The sequence below is a fragment of the Ailuropoda melanoleuca genome, chromosome 17, assembly GCF_002007445.2.
Source record: "Ailuropoda melanoleuca isolate Jingjing chromosome 17, ASM200744v2, whole genome shotgun sequence".
Classification (NCBI taxonomy): Eukaryota; Metazoa; Chordata; class Mammalia; order Carnivora; family Ursidae; genus Ailuropoda; species Ailuropoda melanoleuca.
In genome coordinates, this window is record NC_048234.1 from 19,343,520 (window position 1) to 19,358,248 (window position 14,729).

Sequence of the window (14,729 nt, forward strand, 5' to 3'; positions counted from 1 at the left end):
ACTTTACATCGGAATCCGGGGATGTACTGTATGGTGATTAACATAATATAATAAAAAATCATTATAAAAAATAAATAAATAAATAAATAACAATAATAATAAAGTATACGTTCTGACAGATGGCCCAATCACTTTGATCAGACTCCCCTCTTCCTCTACCCCACGTCCTGCAAGTATTTCCCATTCGCTTACCCCAGTATTTACAAATCCTCCTGCTTTTTGTTTCAGGGGAGTTGAGTTCAGTCTCTTTACCCTACTGCAGTAGTTTTGAATAAAGTCTTTCTTGCCTTTTTAACTGTTAAAATAGTTAAATTTTAAAATAAAGTATTATGTTCTCATTTGATCTTACTTCTTTAATTATATATATTATTAATAAAGCATATACTCTCTTAAAAAAAAAAAAAGAAAGAGGCAGAGAGAGAGAGAGCACAAGCAGGGGGAGATGCAGAGGGAGAGGGAGAAGCAGGCTCCCCACTGAGCAGAGAGCACAATGCAGGGCTTGGTCCCAGGACCTTGAGATCATGACCTGAGCCAAAGGTAGATGCATAACCGACTGAGACACACAGGTGCCCCCAATTTTATTTTTTAACTATATTTTCTATAATAACCATAACATATATTTAAATAAGATGACATTAAAAACCAAAAATATTTAAGTAAGCATAAAAATATTTGTAGAGGAGGGAAGAAGAAGAGGTAAATTCAAATTTTAAAACAAGCAAGGAGTAGAAGAATACTGAGAGCACAAAGAGAAAGGGGATGCTAGAAGGGGGTGCAGAGGGTGAAAGTGTTGAGAAAGCAAAGTTTTTGCAAGCTGTTGGGGAAAGGGATGGAGCTGGGACCCGTGACTCAAGACCTGAATGTTAAGCCAAGTGCTATAAAAGGGACCTGGAGCCAGGAAGGGAGAGTATTCTGAAACCCAGGATAGGGACACAGATGAAGGCAGTAGGCAACAGCAGCTGCAGTCCCTAGAGAAAGGCTGGAGAGACCAAGTCCAGGATGCTGGGCCTGTTTTGATCTCACCTGCTGCTGAGGCAAGTCTTTAGAGAGAGCATGGCCTAGTGCGTAAACAAAAAGGTGAATACGTGACATCGAATTCCTAGATATCATGATGATTATGTGTGAGAAACACCATAAGAGGTTCTCCAACATCTAGGAAGAGCTGCTACGAGTAAGAGCTCCTGCCCCTGCTGGTCTGCACCTCCTGTTGGCTGCTGCCCACCAATGTGAAGGGCAGCCTACAGGGCCTGGCTCAAGACTTCACTGGCTGCCTGGGCTCAGCCCCACACAACACATGCAGATGGAAGTAGTAATCTATCAAAATAGTGTCAGGGGAGTCGAGAGTATCACTGTGCAAGCTATAGCACAGTCCTAGGATTAGTCAGAGGCAAGAGAACCTTGGTAATACTGTACTAGGTCACACTGCCCAACTATAAGTAAGCTGTTTAGATATTAGGACGCTTGTTGATTCTGTTACAAGTTTAATTATCTTGAGGCAACTGTTTACATTTGGCCTACACAAAATTTTATAATTTTCCTGATTCTCCTTGACATGTTTTTTCACACCTCCCACCTGTCTTTTTAAACTTAAAAGAAAATCTTGTCACCTTCCATTAGCCAACATACAGGAACCTTAAAATGATGTCACAAAATATTCCTAATTTGCCACCAGAGCTGAAGACAACACTGACAAGCAGTCATCTTTGAGGGAGGTACTGCTTTCCCAACAAAAGGAGAAGGCAGTTATCAATATAATTATGTTGTAAAAAAAAAAAAAAGGTTGTAACAAAAGTTTTCTGAAAATATGCACAATATAGAGTAATTGTTGATTTTTTCACCTATCTTCATATATATTCTCCACGATGCATTTATCAATGTCCAAATCAATCATGACTGATTACTAAAACATGAGAAATCATTATTAGTGTTTACATTCTTCATTTGCTCTGTAATAGTACATAATCTCTCTACAATGTTTCCTCTCAAAAATCAACCCTTTAACGCTAAAGAATCTTTGTTTTTTTTAAATTAATGCTATCATTGCACCAATTGTATTTTAACCTTATTAACTTCCTAGTGATTATAAAAAGCTTAATTATTTCACCAACATAACTCATTTTATACACACCTAACACAAGGTACATACAAAAGTAATAAAAAGTTTTAATTGATCTTGCCAATGTAGGCTATGTTAACATTAAACCACAAACCTTGCAGTTTTCTATTTGACCCCAAGTGACTTTGTCTTATTGAAATCATGTTTGAAAACAGTCAGGTTCATTACCAAATACATTTGGATTTGGGGGCGCAAATAAATGCAATTATTTTTCAAGTTAGAGTACTTTCATGTTTCTAGGAGATTCAAATAAGTATTTTTAAGCAACACAAATGGATAGTCAATTAGATAACTGAATAAGAAACTTAATGTTTTATCTTAGAAAAGAGCTAGACTGGTAAAGGAACACATTCAGGCTCACCATTTTAGAATTTACAGAACATTTACGTACACAAAATAACCTGTGAAATGATATGAACATCTGTTAGAATGGTAAATCAGCATGGTATCATCTTAGTTTTAGTCAGAATTACAAGAGATGAAGACACCAATTCCTGTATCCCAAATCCTGAGACGTGTCTAATCACAACCAAGCCTCTGAGGGTCATCATGTACTCCCTGAGGCCACCTTAAAGAGCTTTTTCTCATTGAGGAAGCAGAGGCTGATAGAATGCAACTCTTCAGGGAGAAAGTCAACATTTTTCAAGAGCTACACTTTCACCATGGAACCTTTCTTCCTGATTTTACCACTTCCATTCATCTTATTTGTACCCCAGCACACTGCTCATTGTCAATTCTAGAACTCCATTTGCTCCAAGGTCACCTCCCCACCCTGCTAGTTCTCTTGTCACATTGAACTGACGACACTGAGGTCTTTCACCACCATCCAATGACTCAGTTACTCTCATCTTCCACACACACTTTTCCTAGCCTACCTTTTCCTCCATTATAGATGGAAAAGTGCCCCCAAAACATAACCCCTTTACCTGCCTGTGTGAGATATAAGCCATACCTTTCTTATTCCTAAAAGAATATGTGTCCTTGTGTTAACAGGTACAAATTTGCAAGCACAGTTTTTGCTGTGCAAGAAATACCCAGCTTCTTTAGACTTTGTTTTGTTTTGTTTTGTTTTGAAGTACGCTCCACGCCCAACGTGGGGCTTGAACTCACGACCCTGAGTTCAAGAGTCACCCAGCCGGGAGCCCCTCTTCTTTAGTTTTAACAAACCAATACAAATCCAATTCTGTCACTGGTTTGGGAATCTAGCGTCAGACACTATTCTAACAGAGCTCCCCCATTATGCTGTGTTTGAAACCAGGGTCTTAGCACCAAAGCATTCAGTCCCCATAGTTTTCAATGGCTCCCCACCAAGACACCTACCACGGGAGCCTGAGTGGTCCCCTCAATTCAAGTGCTTGCCTCCCTCACTAGAGGTCAGCAGAAGTGTTTCAAGTCTTCCTCTCCACTTAAGGAATTTTTTCCGTTCTCACAGGGCTCCCCTGGTGGAGCTCTGGCTAGAGCTCACAGCGCACCACAATTTGGACAATGGCTGTGTTTTAAGGAAGGTAATGCCATTGTTCTAATCAAATCATGTTGGCCTTTGAAAAACTCCAAGTCCAGCTAACTGAACGGCGCTCCTGGGTGCCACTGGGCAGCAGGCTAACGCTGGGGAAACGGACCACGGAGACGAAGACCCGGAGGCGGACGGCAGACACCACGACACCACAGGGACGCGACACCACGACACCACAGGGACGCGCGCGGGCGTCTACCGGGCTCGGGCACCCCCGCCCCCGCGGGGAATCACGCCTCCTCCCCGAGCGGCCCCCGACTGCCCCCTGGTGGCCACTAGTGCGTCCTCCCGAGCCAACGCACCAATCAGATCTCTAAAACGACCAAGCGACCCGTCCCCACCGCGCGCACTTCCCCCTCCCTTCCCTCCTGGTTTAGCAAAATACTGCGATTCTTAAGAGGCAAACCCGCGGGGTCCCTGTCACAAGCTAGTTACAGACAGTCCTGTCTCCTCTATCGCCGACCGTAGCAGGTCAGCATCCCAGCTACTGCTCCGGGTCCAGAGATCGAGGCTCAGGGCCATTTCTCGCCGAGGAGCGCGCGGGCATCTCCTGAGCGCGCTCTGAATCGGACTGAGACGCGCACCTTCCAGAGCCTTCCAGCGCGTCCAGGCTCCAGCCCCTCCGATGCCGACGGCGCGCGGGGCCCGGAGCTGCCCCGGGACTCAAACACCCGGCCCGGCTGTGCCTGCAGGGCGCTTGGGGACTTGCGGGAAGAGGTTATCAAACACACGCACCAATAAACTTGAACGAACCTCCCGCGATGTGCACCAGGGGGTAAATGAAAGAAGGTGTGTCTGAGGAAGCGACGCCCCATTACCAACCAGGCAAAAGGGCGGGAAATGCACTCCGCTATGAAGAGCAACACGTTTTCTGATTTTACCGGTTAACGGGGGCCCCACAGGTCTCGGATAGGCCTCCTTAGAGGCGAGGGCAGAGAAAACGAATCAAGGATTTCAAGAACTGGAGCCCGCTACCTACCATGCTCTGAGGACCCGGGGGAGCGCAAGAAGCCAGCTCCCGGCCATCTCGCACCTCACGCCTCCCGCCTCGCGCCTGGGCGTTCTCGCGAGGTCCGCACGCGCTCGCCAGACGGCCAGGCGCGCGTGCGCAGCTCGGACCTGGCGGGAAGGGGCAGGTGCTGGGAGGGGCAGGTGCTGGGAGGAGCGGGACCCGCGACAGTTAGACCGCGCGCGGCGGACCTGGCGGCGGGGGCCCAGGGATGCCGCGGCTCCTCTGCGTGTGTCTGCTGTCGCTGGGGCTCCTATTATTTCGGTTCTCCCGTGAGCTGAGCGAAATCAGCAGAGCTAGGAGGCTGTGCGGCAGGCACCTCCTGAAGGAAATAATAAAACTCTGTGGCAATGTCAACTGGAGCTACTTCGAAGAGGAAACCCCCATGCCACCGCTGTTTCCCCAGGACAACAAGATTGAAACCTTCATCCCAGACCGGTGGGAAAGCTCCCAAACCACTTTCCCGGCTTGGGCGAGAGGCACTAACCCAGGTAAAAGCATAAACCGAAGGCACGTTTGCTCATCCTTGTACTTTCTTTCACCCCAATCTGCTCTGCCAGGTGGTGAGTTTCCCCAGGAAATGGAATTTGTGCCTAGTACACAGATAAATAAGAATTTTTATAAGCCGATATATCGCGGATAGGCAAAACCTCAATGAAGTTTTAAAAAAAACCTAGATGAAATAATTGTACACATATAAATGTATACATTTATGTAAGAATGCGGCTTCTTCCTTAGCTTTCCCTTTCTGGAGTACACTTGTTTTTGTTGCTGTTCTTTGTTTTAAAGATTTTATTTATTTCAGAGAGAGAGACAGGAAGAGAGCGCTTGACCAGGGGGAGCAGGACCCAAGGAGTGGGAGGAGAAACAGACTCCCCGCTGAGCAGGGAGAGGAATGTAGGGCTGGATCCCAGGACCCTGGGATCATGACCTGAGCAGAAGGCAGACGCTTAACCATCTGAGCCACCCAGGCGCCCCTGAGTTCACTTGTTACTTGACAAACCCCACTTTGTCCTTCGGAGCCTCTGAGGATTCATTTTTCCTGTGAAGTCACCACTGACCCCTTCATAGCTACTCACTCCATTCTCCGTCTACCACAACATCTAACACATAGATCTATTTGACCATCATCAGGACCAGCCACATAATTGGCCCAACCCAGTGCGGAACAAAAATGCAGGGCCCCTTGTTCAAAAGCAGGAAAGGGCCAATAAAGGTACTAAAATATAAAGCTTCCTCCCCCTCCTTTCTTTGTGTGTTATCTCCTCTGCTCACACACATGGTCTATTCTCCCATCAGATTTCACTTAAAAATTCATGTACTTAACACTTCACTTACAAGATAAAATTTTTGAGAATTTCAAGACTGACAATAGAGCATTAAAGAAAATGCAAGGTCCCCCTCAGCGTTGGGTCTGTGTGACTGCGCACAAGTCTCTCCCTTAAGGCCAGTCCTGTATACCAGACCATATTATAGGGATTATTTCATGCATTTTTTTAAAGATTTTTTATTTAGTTATTTGACAGAGAGAGGCCAGCGAGAAAGGGAACACAAGCAGGGGGAGTGGGAGAGGAAGAAAGCAGGCTCCCAGCGGAGGAGCCCGATGCGGGGTGGGATCCCAGAACACTGGGATCACGCCCTGAGCCGAAGGCAGACGCCTAACGACTGAGCCACCCAGGCGCCTCTATTTCATGCATGTTTTTATCTAAAATGCCTTGCAGAAGGCCTAGAATACAGTATTGCTTAATATACATTGAATGTATACTTAATGCTTTTAAGCAGTCTTTAGGAAGAAGATTCCTGTTTCAGATTCATTGTTACCTTCTAACTATATATTTACATTTTAGTACCAACGTGGTTTGTCATTTTAAAAGAAAATGCACTTTCTATAGGCTGTCCATAGCATAGTGTCATTGAAATTATTGTATTTTAAAGTCATTCAATTAATTTAATTTGATTTGGACAAATTTTGCAAAAGGCAAGATTTCTGAAATTAAGGAAAGGAGTGGACTATCATACCAAAAAACACCTGATGTAGATGACTGAGACAAACTAAAATTGCCTCCCACATTATAGGCACTCATTTTAACTTACTAAATGAACCAATGAATGAATGGAACTTATTCCATTCTTCCTATTGCTGCTAAGGGAATGAAAACTTTGAAAGACAAAGAATAGAAACCATCAGACTGATTCTTGATCATTTTCTACCAACAAACCTACCTACATATAAACTTACTTTATTTTGCTCTGATAATGGAAGAAGTGTCTCCCCCCAGTCATCCACTTTACTTTATTTCAGTGATTCTCACACTTTAATGTGCATGTGATTCACTGGGGAATACTGTTAATGTACAGGTTGTGATTCAGTGGGTGGGGCCCTGAGTGTCTACGTTTTTGCAAGTTCCCAGAGAGACCTGATGCTGCCCTCACTACCTATACCGTAGTCAAAATTTTACATTCAGACATCCAAGCTTGAGTTTGTTATTTAAAAAGAGCCTAGAATCCATTTTCTCAACAAAGCCTGCTCTGGAGACTATTAATTTTTTTAAGAACCAACTTTAAAACTCAAAGCTGTGCTTGCTTCAGTAGCACATATACTGAAACTCAGAGCTGATTAATGACTGCTTTGCTTTAGGTGTTATTCACACTTCCCTGGAGAAATAAGTGTCATTAATTCAATGAGGAGAGAGCTGCAGTGAAACAAGATTTGTAGGAAATAAAAATGTATCTTACAGCATTCTAGAAATTGTCATACCAATGAAACATGTTACTGTGGCAACTATATAAAGGACAGTTTTCTAAAGTGGAAATGTCATGTGGCCATAAAGCCATAGTTGTTTTAAAATGTGTGGAAGAATGAAAAATGGATTTATGTATTTGTGGTAAATTTTTAAAAATTATTGACCTAGTGGCACCTGGGTGGGTTATTTGGTTAGGTGTCTGCCTTTGGCTCAGGTCATGATCTCAGGGAACTGGGATGGATCCTGCCTCAGCCTCCCTGCTCAGCGACAGTCTGCCTCTCCTCTGCACCTCCTACCCCACTTGTACTCACTCTCTCCTCTCTCTCAAATAAAATCTTTAAAAAAATTAAATTTATTAAAAAATTATTGACCTATAGGGAAAGATAACATTAAATATATCCTGTTAATTTCCAGTGAATAATTAGAAGTCATAGAGAAGAGGTACGTGTTCTCAATATAGAATATATAATTATGCCATTTCTTTTTCATTTGAATGTGGCTGAAAAGTTAACTTTTATTAGCTTGTACTAGCAAGATACATTTCTATGTTAGATCAAGTCAATTATCAACAATTTTAATCTATTTGAGTCTGACACAGGAAAAGATAATTTAGTGCACTGATATTTTAAAATGTTTTTCAGAACTACTCATATATAACTTGAATCTGAAATTGTGTGCTTCTTGATAGTGGATCCTTAAGGATATGGGCCATGTCTCCAAGACCTACCCCATTATATTTCTAAATTCTGGCTGAGTATGGTGCTTCCTAGCTCTTAGTGCCAGGTGAAATCATTAATGCTTCATCACCAGCTTTTCATAATCCATAACCCCTATTCCAGTTGGATCGGTCATATTCCCGTACACATCTATTCTTGTTTTTTAGATATCGTTATCACAAATGGGCTATGCAGGACCCCTTTCTTTATATACTAATTCAGCAAAATTTGAATGCCTATCACATGCTGGGTATTTTTCTTGGTGCTTGGAGTATAAGAGTGAAGAGTTTTACTCAGGTAGCAGTGAAGACTTCTGCCCTCCTGAAGCTTACAGAATAGTGAAGATAGACAGTAAACATAAGTACATTACACAGTGTGTTAGAAGATGATTAGTCTTGGGGCCGCTGGGTGGCTCAGTTAAGCATCTGCCTTCGGCTCAAGTCATGAACTCAGGGTCCTGGGCTCGAGTCCCACCTTGGGCTCCCTGCTCAGTGGGGAGTCTGCTTTTCCCTCTCCCTCTGCCCCTCCCCCTGCTTGTTCTCTCTCTCACATAAATAATATCTTAAAAAAATATGATTAGTCTTCACATATCTCCTTTTTCTACTCCTGTTCTCCTCTCATAGGCAACAATTCCGAAGTGTTTATTATGTGTTTTTATTTTTTGTTTTTTGGCAGATTGTGCATTTTTTCCTGTGCATGATTTTTAAAAATATACATAAATGGTATTTTTCAAAGATTTATTTATTTTTTAGAGAGAGACAGAGACCAAGATAGCACACGTGCGTGGAGCCGAGGAGTGACATTAATTGACATTTTAAAGGCATCGCTCTGGCTACTGCATTGAGGACAAGCTATAGGGAGGCAAGAGCAGCAGCAGAAGCTTGCTCTGGGGGTGCGGTAGTAGAGGTGATAGCAGCCGGATGAGACGGGAGCAGTGGAGGTAGTGGAAATTGTTTTATTCCAGATATATTTCGACAGATTTATGTGAAATATGAGAAAAAAGAGAACTCAAAAATGATTCTAATATATTTTTTTAATGTGATCCCAAAGTTTTTGCTTTAAACCTCTGGAAGGATAGGGTTTCTATCAACTGAGGTCTGATAAACTCGGATGGAGTTTTGAACATGTTGAGTTTGAGACACTGAATTGGAGACGATGAGTAGGAAGAAGGATATATATGAATCTGGGTTATGGAAATAATCTCACTTAAAGATAGGAATTTAGGAGTCGTAGGTGTATAGATGATTGTCGGAGCCATAGACTGGATGAGATCACCGAGAGAAGTATACATAGAGAAGAGTGCCAAGGACTGTCCCTGGGAGACATCAACATTAAACAGTTGGAGGAAGTATTTGCAAAGGAGATAGAAAAGGAACAAATAGACAGGTGGGAAGAATGTGGTGTCCTAGATACGAAGTTAAGAAAGTGTATCAAGAAGGAATGTTTCTGATGAGTCAGATAAGATGAGAATTGGTTGTTCAGTTTAGTAATATAGAGATCATTTGTGACCTTGAAAAGAGAAGTTTTGGGGCAACGATGGAACATAAGCCTGATTAGAGAGGGTTCAAGGCAGAAGGAGAGAAGATGAATTAATCAGTACTAGAAAACAGTCAAGGAGTTTTGCCACAGAAGGGAGGAAACAAGCAGGATGGTAACTGGCAAGGTAAACAGGGCCAAGAGAAGTGGTTTTGGCTTTTTTTAAGTGGGAGAAATAACATTTTTTTTGCTTATACGAGTGAAGAGTTGATGATGAAGGGTATAGAGGAGCATTGCTGGAGTGATGCCCTGGAGTTGGCAAGAGGAGAAGAGATATGGTCCCTAAATGGAGGAACTGGCTTTAGAGTGAATAGTTCACCTATGTAAATAGGTAGGAAGGCAGAATGTACGGGTACAGATGTTAAAAGAATAAAAAAAAATAGTGAAGGGCCCAAATGCAAGTTCTCTTATGATTGCTTTCATATTCTTATAAAGTAGAAAGCAAACCAGACTGAGAGTATGGGAATCTAGTCATGTGGTAAATTGGACTGATAGATTTGGGGATCTTGACCTATCTTTGCATTTTTGGAATAAACACTTTCTTAATAATTTGTAAAATATGTTTATGGATTCAGTTAACTAATATATTTTTTACGACTTCCAAATAAACATTTATAAGTAAATGGGCTCACATGAGTGTTTTTTTTTAAATCATATTGTTCTTACCTAGTTTTGGAATAAAGAATATACTAGGTTCATAAAATATGCTGGGCAGCTTTTGCTCTTTTCCTCTTTTCTTGGAACAACCTGTATTAGAACAACCTGATTAGAACTTACTGTTCTTGAAAAGCAGGTAGACCCTACCTCTAAAATCATCTATGTCTGTCTTTTTAAATTTTCTGTGCCAATAAAGGCATCTTGTATTTTTCTAAGGATTCATCCATTTCATCTTGATTTTTAAATATATAACATTCAAATATTCATTTATTTTAAATACTCAGTTTTATTTGTTCTTTTTTGTTGTTCATTTTCACCTCTTCTTTCTTGACTAGTCTGGCTAGGGTTGTATTTATTTTATTAATCCTTTTAAAGAACCAAGTTTTGTGTTTCTAAACATTTATAGTGTTTTGGTTCTGTATTTCACTGATTTCTTACCTTCTTACTACTATGGGTCCTCTCTGTTGTTCTTTTTCAAATTCATAGATCTGAATACTCATGTTTAACCTTTCCTGTTTTCTGGTGAGTAGAGCTTGTTTCTCTCTACCTCCCCAATTTGACATATAGTTTTCATTTATTGGTCTTTAGCTGCCTTCATTCATGTAAAAGTTTCCTTTTTATTGTCTTTTTTTTACCCTTTGAGTAACAGAACATGGCACATCCCAACAGGAAGCTCTTTTTTCAATTTGCCTGCACAATCTAATTTACTTTTTCCCTTCCGTGTACTCTGTTAATTATGACACATCTTAATTCATCACATATTTATATCTGTCTTACATGACTTAGTATTCAGTATCTTTAATATCTATCCTAAAGTGTTAATGTTCCACAATTCAGCTTACACATTTTAAATACAAAATTAGTAAACAGTGTTCTAAAAGGACTCTAACTACAAAGTACAGGGACCTAAATAACTTCGAGAAAAAATGGTGGGGGAGATAGCTATTATAGAAACAAGATCTAGGAAAGAACTTTGAAAGTCTCTGGAAAGCCTGAGCAATCACATCAGCTTTAAAAACCACCTTCTCTCTTTTTCTCTCCCTCTCTGAATCTTTTCTCCTCCAATATATGTTTCTTTATGACTTTAGCTTGTCATGACAAGCTTCATTGTACCCTTTCAGTTCTGCTTCTCACTACTTCTTAGTTCTAACTTCAGAGAGAGGACATTGATTGGGCCAACTCATGTTTTCACATGGCATGGATTGCTGGCCAGCATAGTACATTGATTTCTTTGGGGTCAGGTACTAACAACCTGTAGTCACGGTTCAACTGTGGCTGTAGGGTGGTCTTATGGTTCAGAGCATGGCTGTCTAAGGGCTGGCTCTATAGCAGTGGTTACAGGCAAATGTATCCTCCTAGAAGGGACAGTAGATAGGCAAGGGCAATGACGGAAATCCAAAAAGCCTCCAAGTAATTACCTTCTGAATTTATTTTCTTTCCAGTAATACTGAATAAGTTAAGAGCAGTATAATAGCAGTCAGTTCACTGAGCATATCACCACTTCTTCAACTCTTCATAATTCAACAACAAACAAAATGGTTATGAAATGTGCATAAAAAGACAAATACAGTAGTTCCCCCTTATCTGCAGGGTATATACTTCAAGACCCCTGGTGGATACCTGAAACCAGGGATAGTACCAAACCTTGCATATGTTGTTTTTTTCCTGCACATGCATACCTACAATAAAGGTTAATTTATAAATAAGGCACAGTAAGGTATCAACAATAATAAAATATAACAATTATAATAATACACTAATAAAAGTTACATGAATGTGTTCTCTGTCTCTCAAAATATGTTATCTGTCCTCACCCTTCTTGTGGTGATGTGAAATAATAAAATGCCTATGTGCTGAGATGAAGTGAGGTTAATAACAGTCATTATGACATAGCATTAGGCTACTGCTGACCGTCTGATGTTCTGTTAGAAGGGGGATCATCTGCTTCCAGACCAGAGTTGACTGCAGGTAACAGACACCAGGGAAAGAGAAACTGCCAATAAGGGGGGACTACTGTAACCCAAGTAGAAGATGGGCAAAGGATTTGAATAGACATTTCTACAAAGAGGATATACAATAAGCACACAAAAAGATGCTCAACATCATTTGTCAGTAGGTAAATGCAAATCAGAACCACAGTGGGATATCACCTCCCATCCACTAGGATGGCCATAATCAAAAATGGAAAACTCAGGTGTTAATGAGGGTGTGGAGCAACTCAAATCCTAATATATCAACGGTGGGACTATAAAATGATGTAGTCACTGTGGCAAATGGTTTCTCAGAAAATTAAACAAATTTACCTTAAGATCTGGCAGTTCTACTACTAGATTTATACCCAAGAAAATTGCAGACATATTTTCACACAAAAACTTGTATGTGAATATTCACAGCAGCACTATTCATAATAGCCAAAAGGTAGAAACAACCCAAATGTCCATCAACTGATAAATGTATCAACAAAATGTGATATATCCATACAATGGAAAACTATTCAGTCATAAAAGGAATAAAATGCTGATACATGCTACAACATGGATACTTGAAAGAAATCAGATATAAATGGCCACGTGTGTGGTATGATTTCATTTCCAAAATAGGCAAATACTTAGAAATGAAAAGTAGATCAGTGGTTGCCCGAGGCTGGAGGAAGAGGGAAACAGGAATGACTGTTCATGGGTATGGGGCTTCTCTTGGGGCTGACACCAATGTTCTGGAATTAGATAGTGGTGATGGTTGCATAACCTTGTGAATATACTAAAAAACACTGAATTGTATGCTTTAAAATACTGAATTTTATGACACATGAATGATATCTCAATAAAAAATGTCTTTGCATAAAAAATGTACAAAAATTTTTAAGCTTTTTTATAGGAAAACACTACTTAAAACCATTTTAGTTAAGATATATACATTACTTTTGAAAAACAATTTTATTATTCAAAATGTGATTACTTGTTTTTTAACAATTAGCATACTTTAGGGGCCCCTGGGTGGCACAATCGGTTGAGCTTCCAACTCTTGGTTTCTGCTCTGGTCATGATCTCATCGTTGTGAGATCAAGCCCCGCATCAGGCTCCACGTTCAGCACGGAGTCTGCTTGAGATTCTCTCCCTCTCCCTCTGCCCCTCCCCACGCTGGTATGCTCATGCTCTCTCTCTCTCAAATAAATAAATAAATCTTAAAAAAAATAATTAGTGGACTTCAGTATTCTAGTATTATGATTAACTTTTCATCTAAAGGAAGATTTTAATAAAGTAGGATTTTTTTCTTGTCTCTCAACAGTCTCTACTTCTGCCTCTGAGGAAGAAGTGATAAACAGTTTGGAGATGTCATCACTGCCTGAGTATAGATATATAAGGGCCAACTTGCCGCCTGATAAGACAAGAGAATTTTCCTCATCAAAAGATACCAATCAGTATATTCATGAAATTTCAGAATTTCAGAAGAAAGATACAAACAAAATTAAAACCTTACGCAATGTGTTTTGGGGGAATCATCCCCAAAGAAAACGCAGAGGATACTCAGAAAAGTGTTGTCTTAAAGGATGTACAATAGAAGAACTCAGCATCGCATGTTTTCCATATGTTGAATATAAAAACTTACAAAAACAAGTACCATCATTTGTGACTGAGATCTACTAACCATCATAGGAATTATACTAACTTAATAAAAGCTTAATATATTTATTTTACTTTATTTTTGGTAATTGTCCTTGTAGGTTCTTTGCTGTGAACACCATCTAAAAGTATTTGCAGGTACTTAGCAATACTTTACAGTAACAATCTTTGGTAATTTTGTTAACCCCAATTTTTCATATATTTTATATTTGAAGATGTTACTGGAGGTGCTTGAAACTCTCTCAGGCTGCATTTAAATGGATTATGGTATGTTCTGCATTCCATCTCTATGACATACAGACTGATGCCCGGTGACTATTAAGCTCACCCCAGTATGCCAGTGAGTCTGTCCCACCATCTTAACAATAGCTAACCAGCTACCACTCCTAGTAGGAGCCCTTATACTCTAATAGTAAGTATTCTTTTAATTCCTTGAGTTTTATTTTAGTAACCGGTCAGAAATCTTCTGTTTCTACTGAGGACTTAAAGAGAGTTCAGTGAATGTCTCTAACTTGCAAAATCTCTCCAAGATCCACTGCTTTGAAGGTGCTGATATAATGTGATACTCTGTTTTGGCTTGGTCAGAATAGAGTGCTGACCTAGCTAGCAGTGTCAGCAGCACCTGGGAACTTGTTAGAAATGCAGTTCTCAAGTCCACCCAGACTTGCTGAATCAGAAATCCTGGGTGTGGGGCGCAGTGATCTGCGTTGTTACAGGCCCTCCAGCTCATTCTGAAGTCGGTTAAAGGTCGAGAACCATTGGTAATAGTCCTATGGGATACTGTCAAAATCCTACAACTTATGTGCCTGCATATTTCA

The 14,729-nt window shown here is 40.7% G+C and overlaps 1 protein-coding gene and 1 long non-coding RNA gene across 2 annotated transcripts in view; one reads left to right on the plus strand and one right to left on the minus strand.

The window, feature by feature from the left end:
- LOC117796941 overlaps positions 1 to 4,685 on the minus strand; it is an 81,372-nt gene extending 76,687 nt beyond the window's left edge. The window contains exon 1 of the long non-coding RNA XR_004621693.1: positions 4,609 to 4,685. This is a non-coding gene — a long non-coding RNA (uncharacterized LOC117796941). The remainder of the gene's footprint in view (positions 1 to 4,608) is intronic.
- On the plus strand, positions 4,601 to 14,491 carry INSL6 (insulin like 6). Its single transcript, XM_002923671.4, has 2 exons — positions 4,601 to 5,129; positions 13,577 to 14,491. Exons 1-2 carry the CDS (start codon positions 4,850 to 4,852, stop codon positions 13,933 to 13,935), a joined length of 639 nt encoding a protein of 212 aa, XP_002923717.1. The 5' UTR covers positions 4,601 to 4,849; the 3' UTR covers positions 13,936 to 14,491.
- Positions 14,492 to 14,729: the final 238 nt, after the last annotated feature.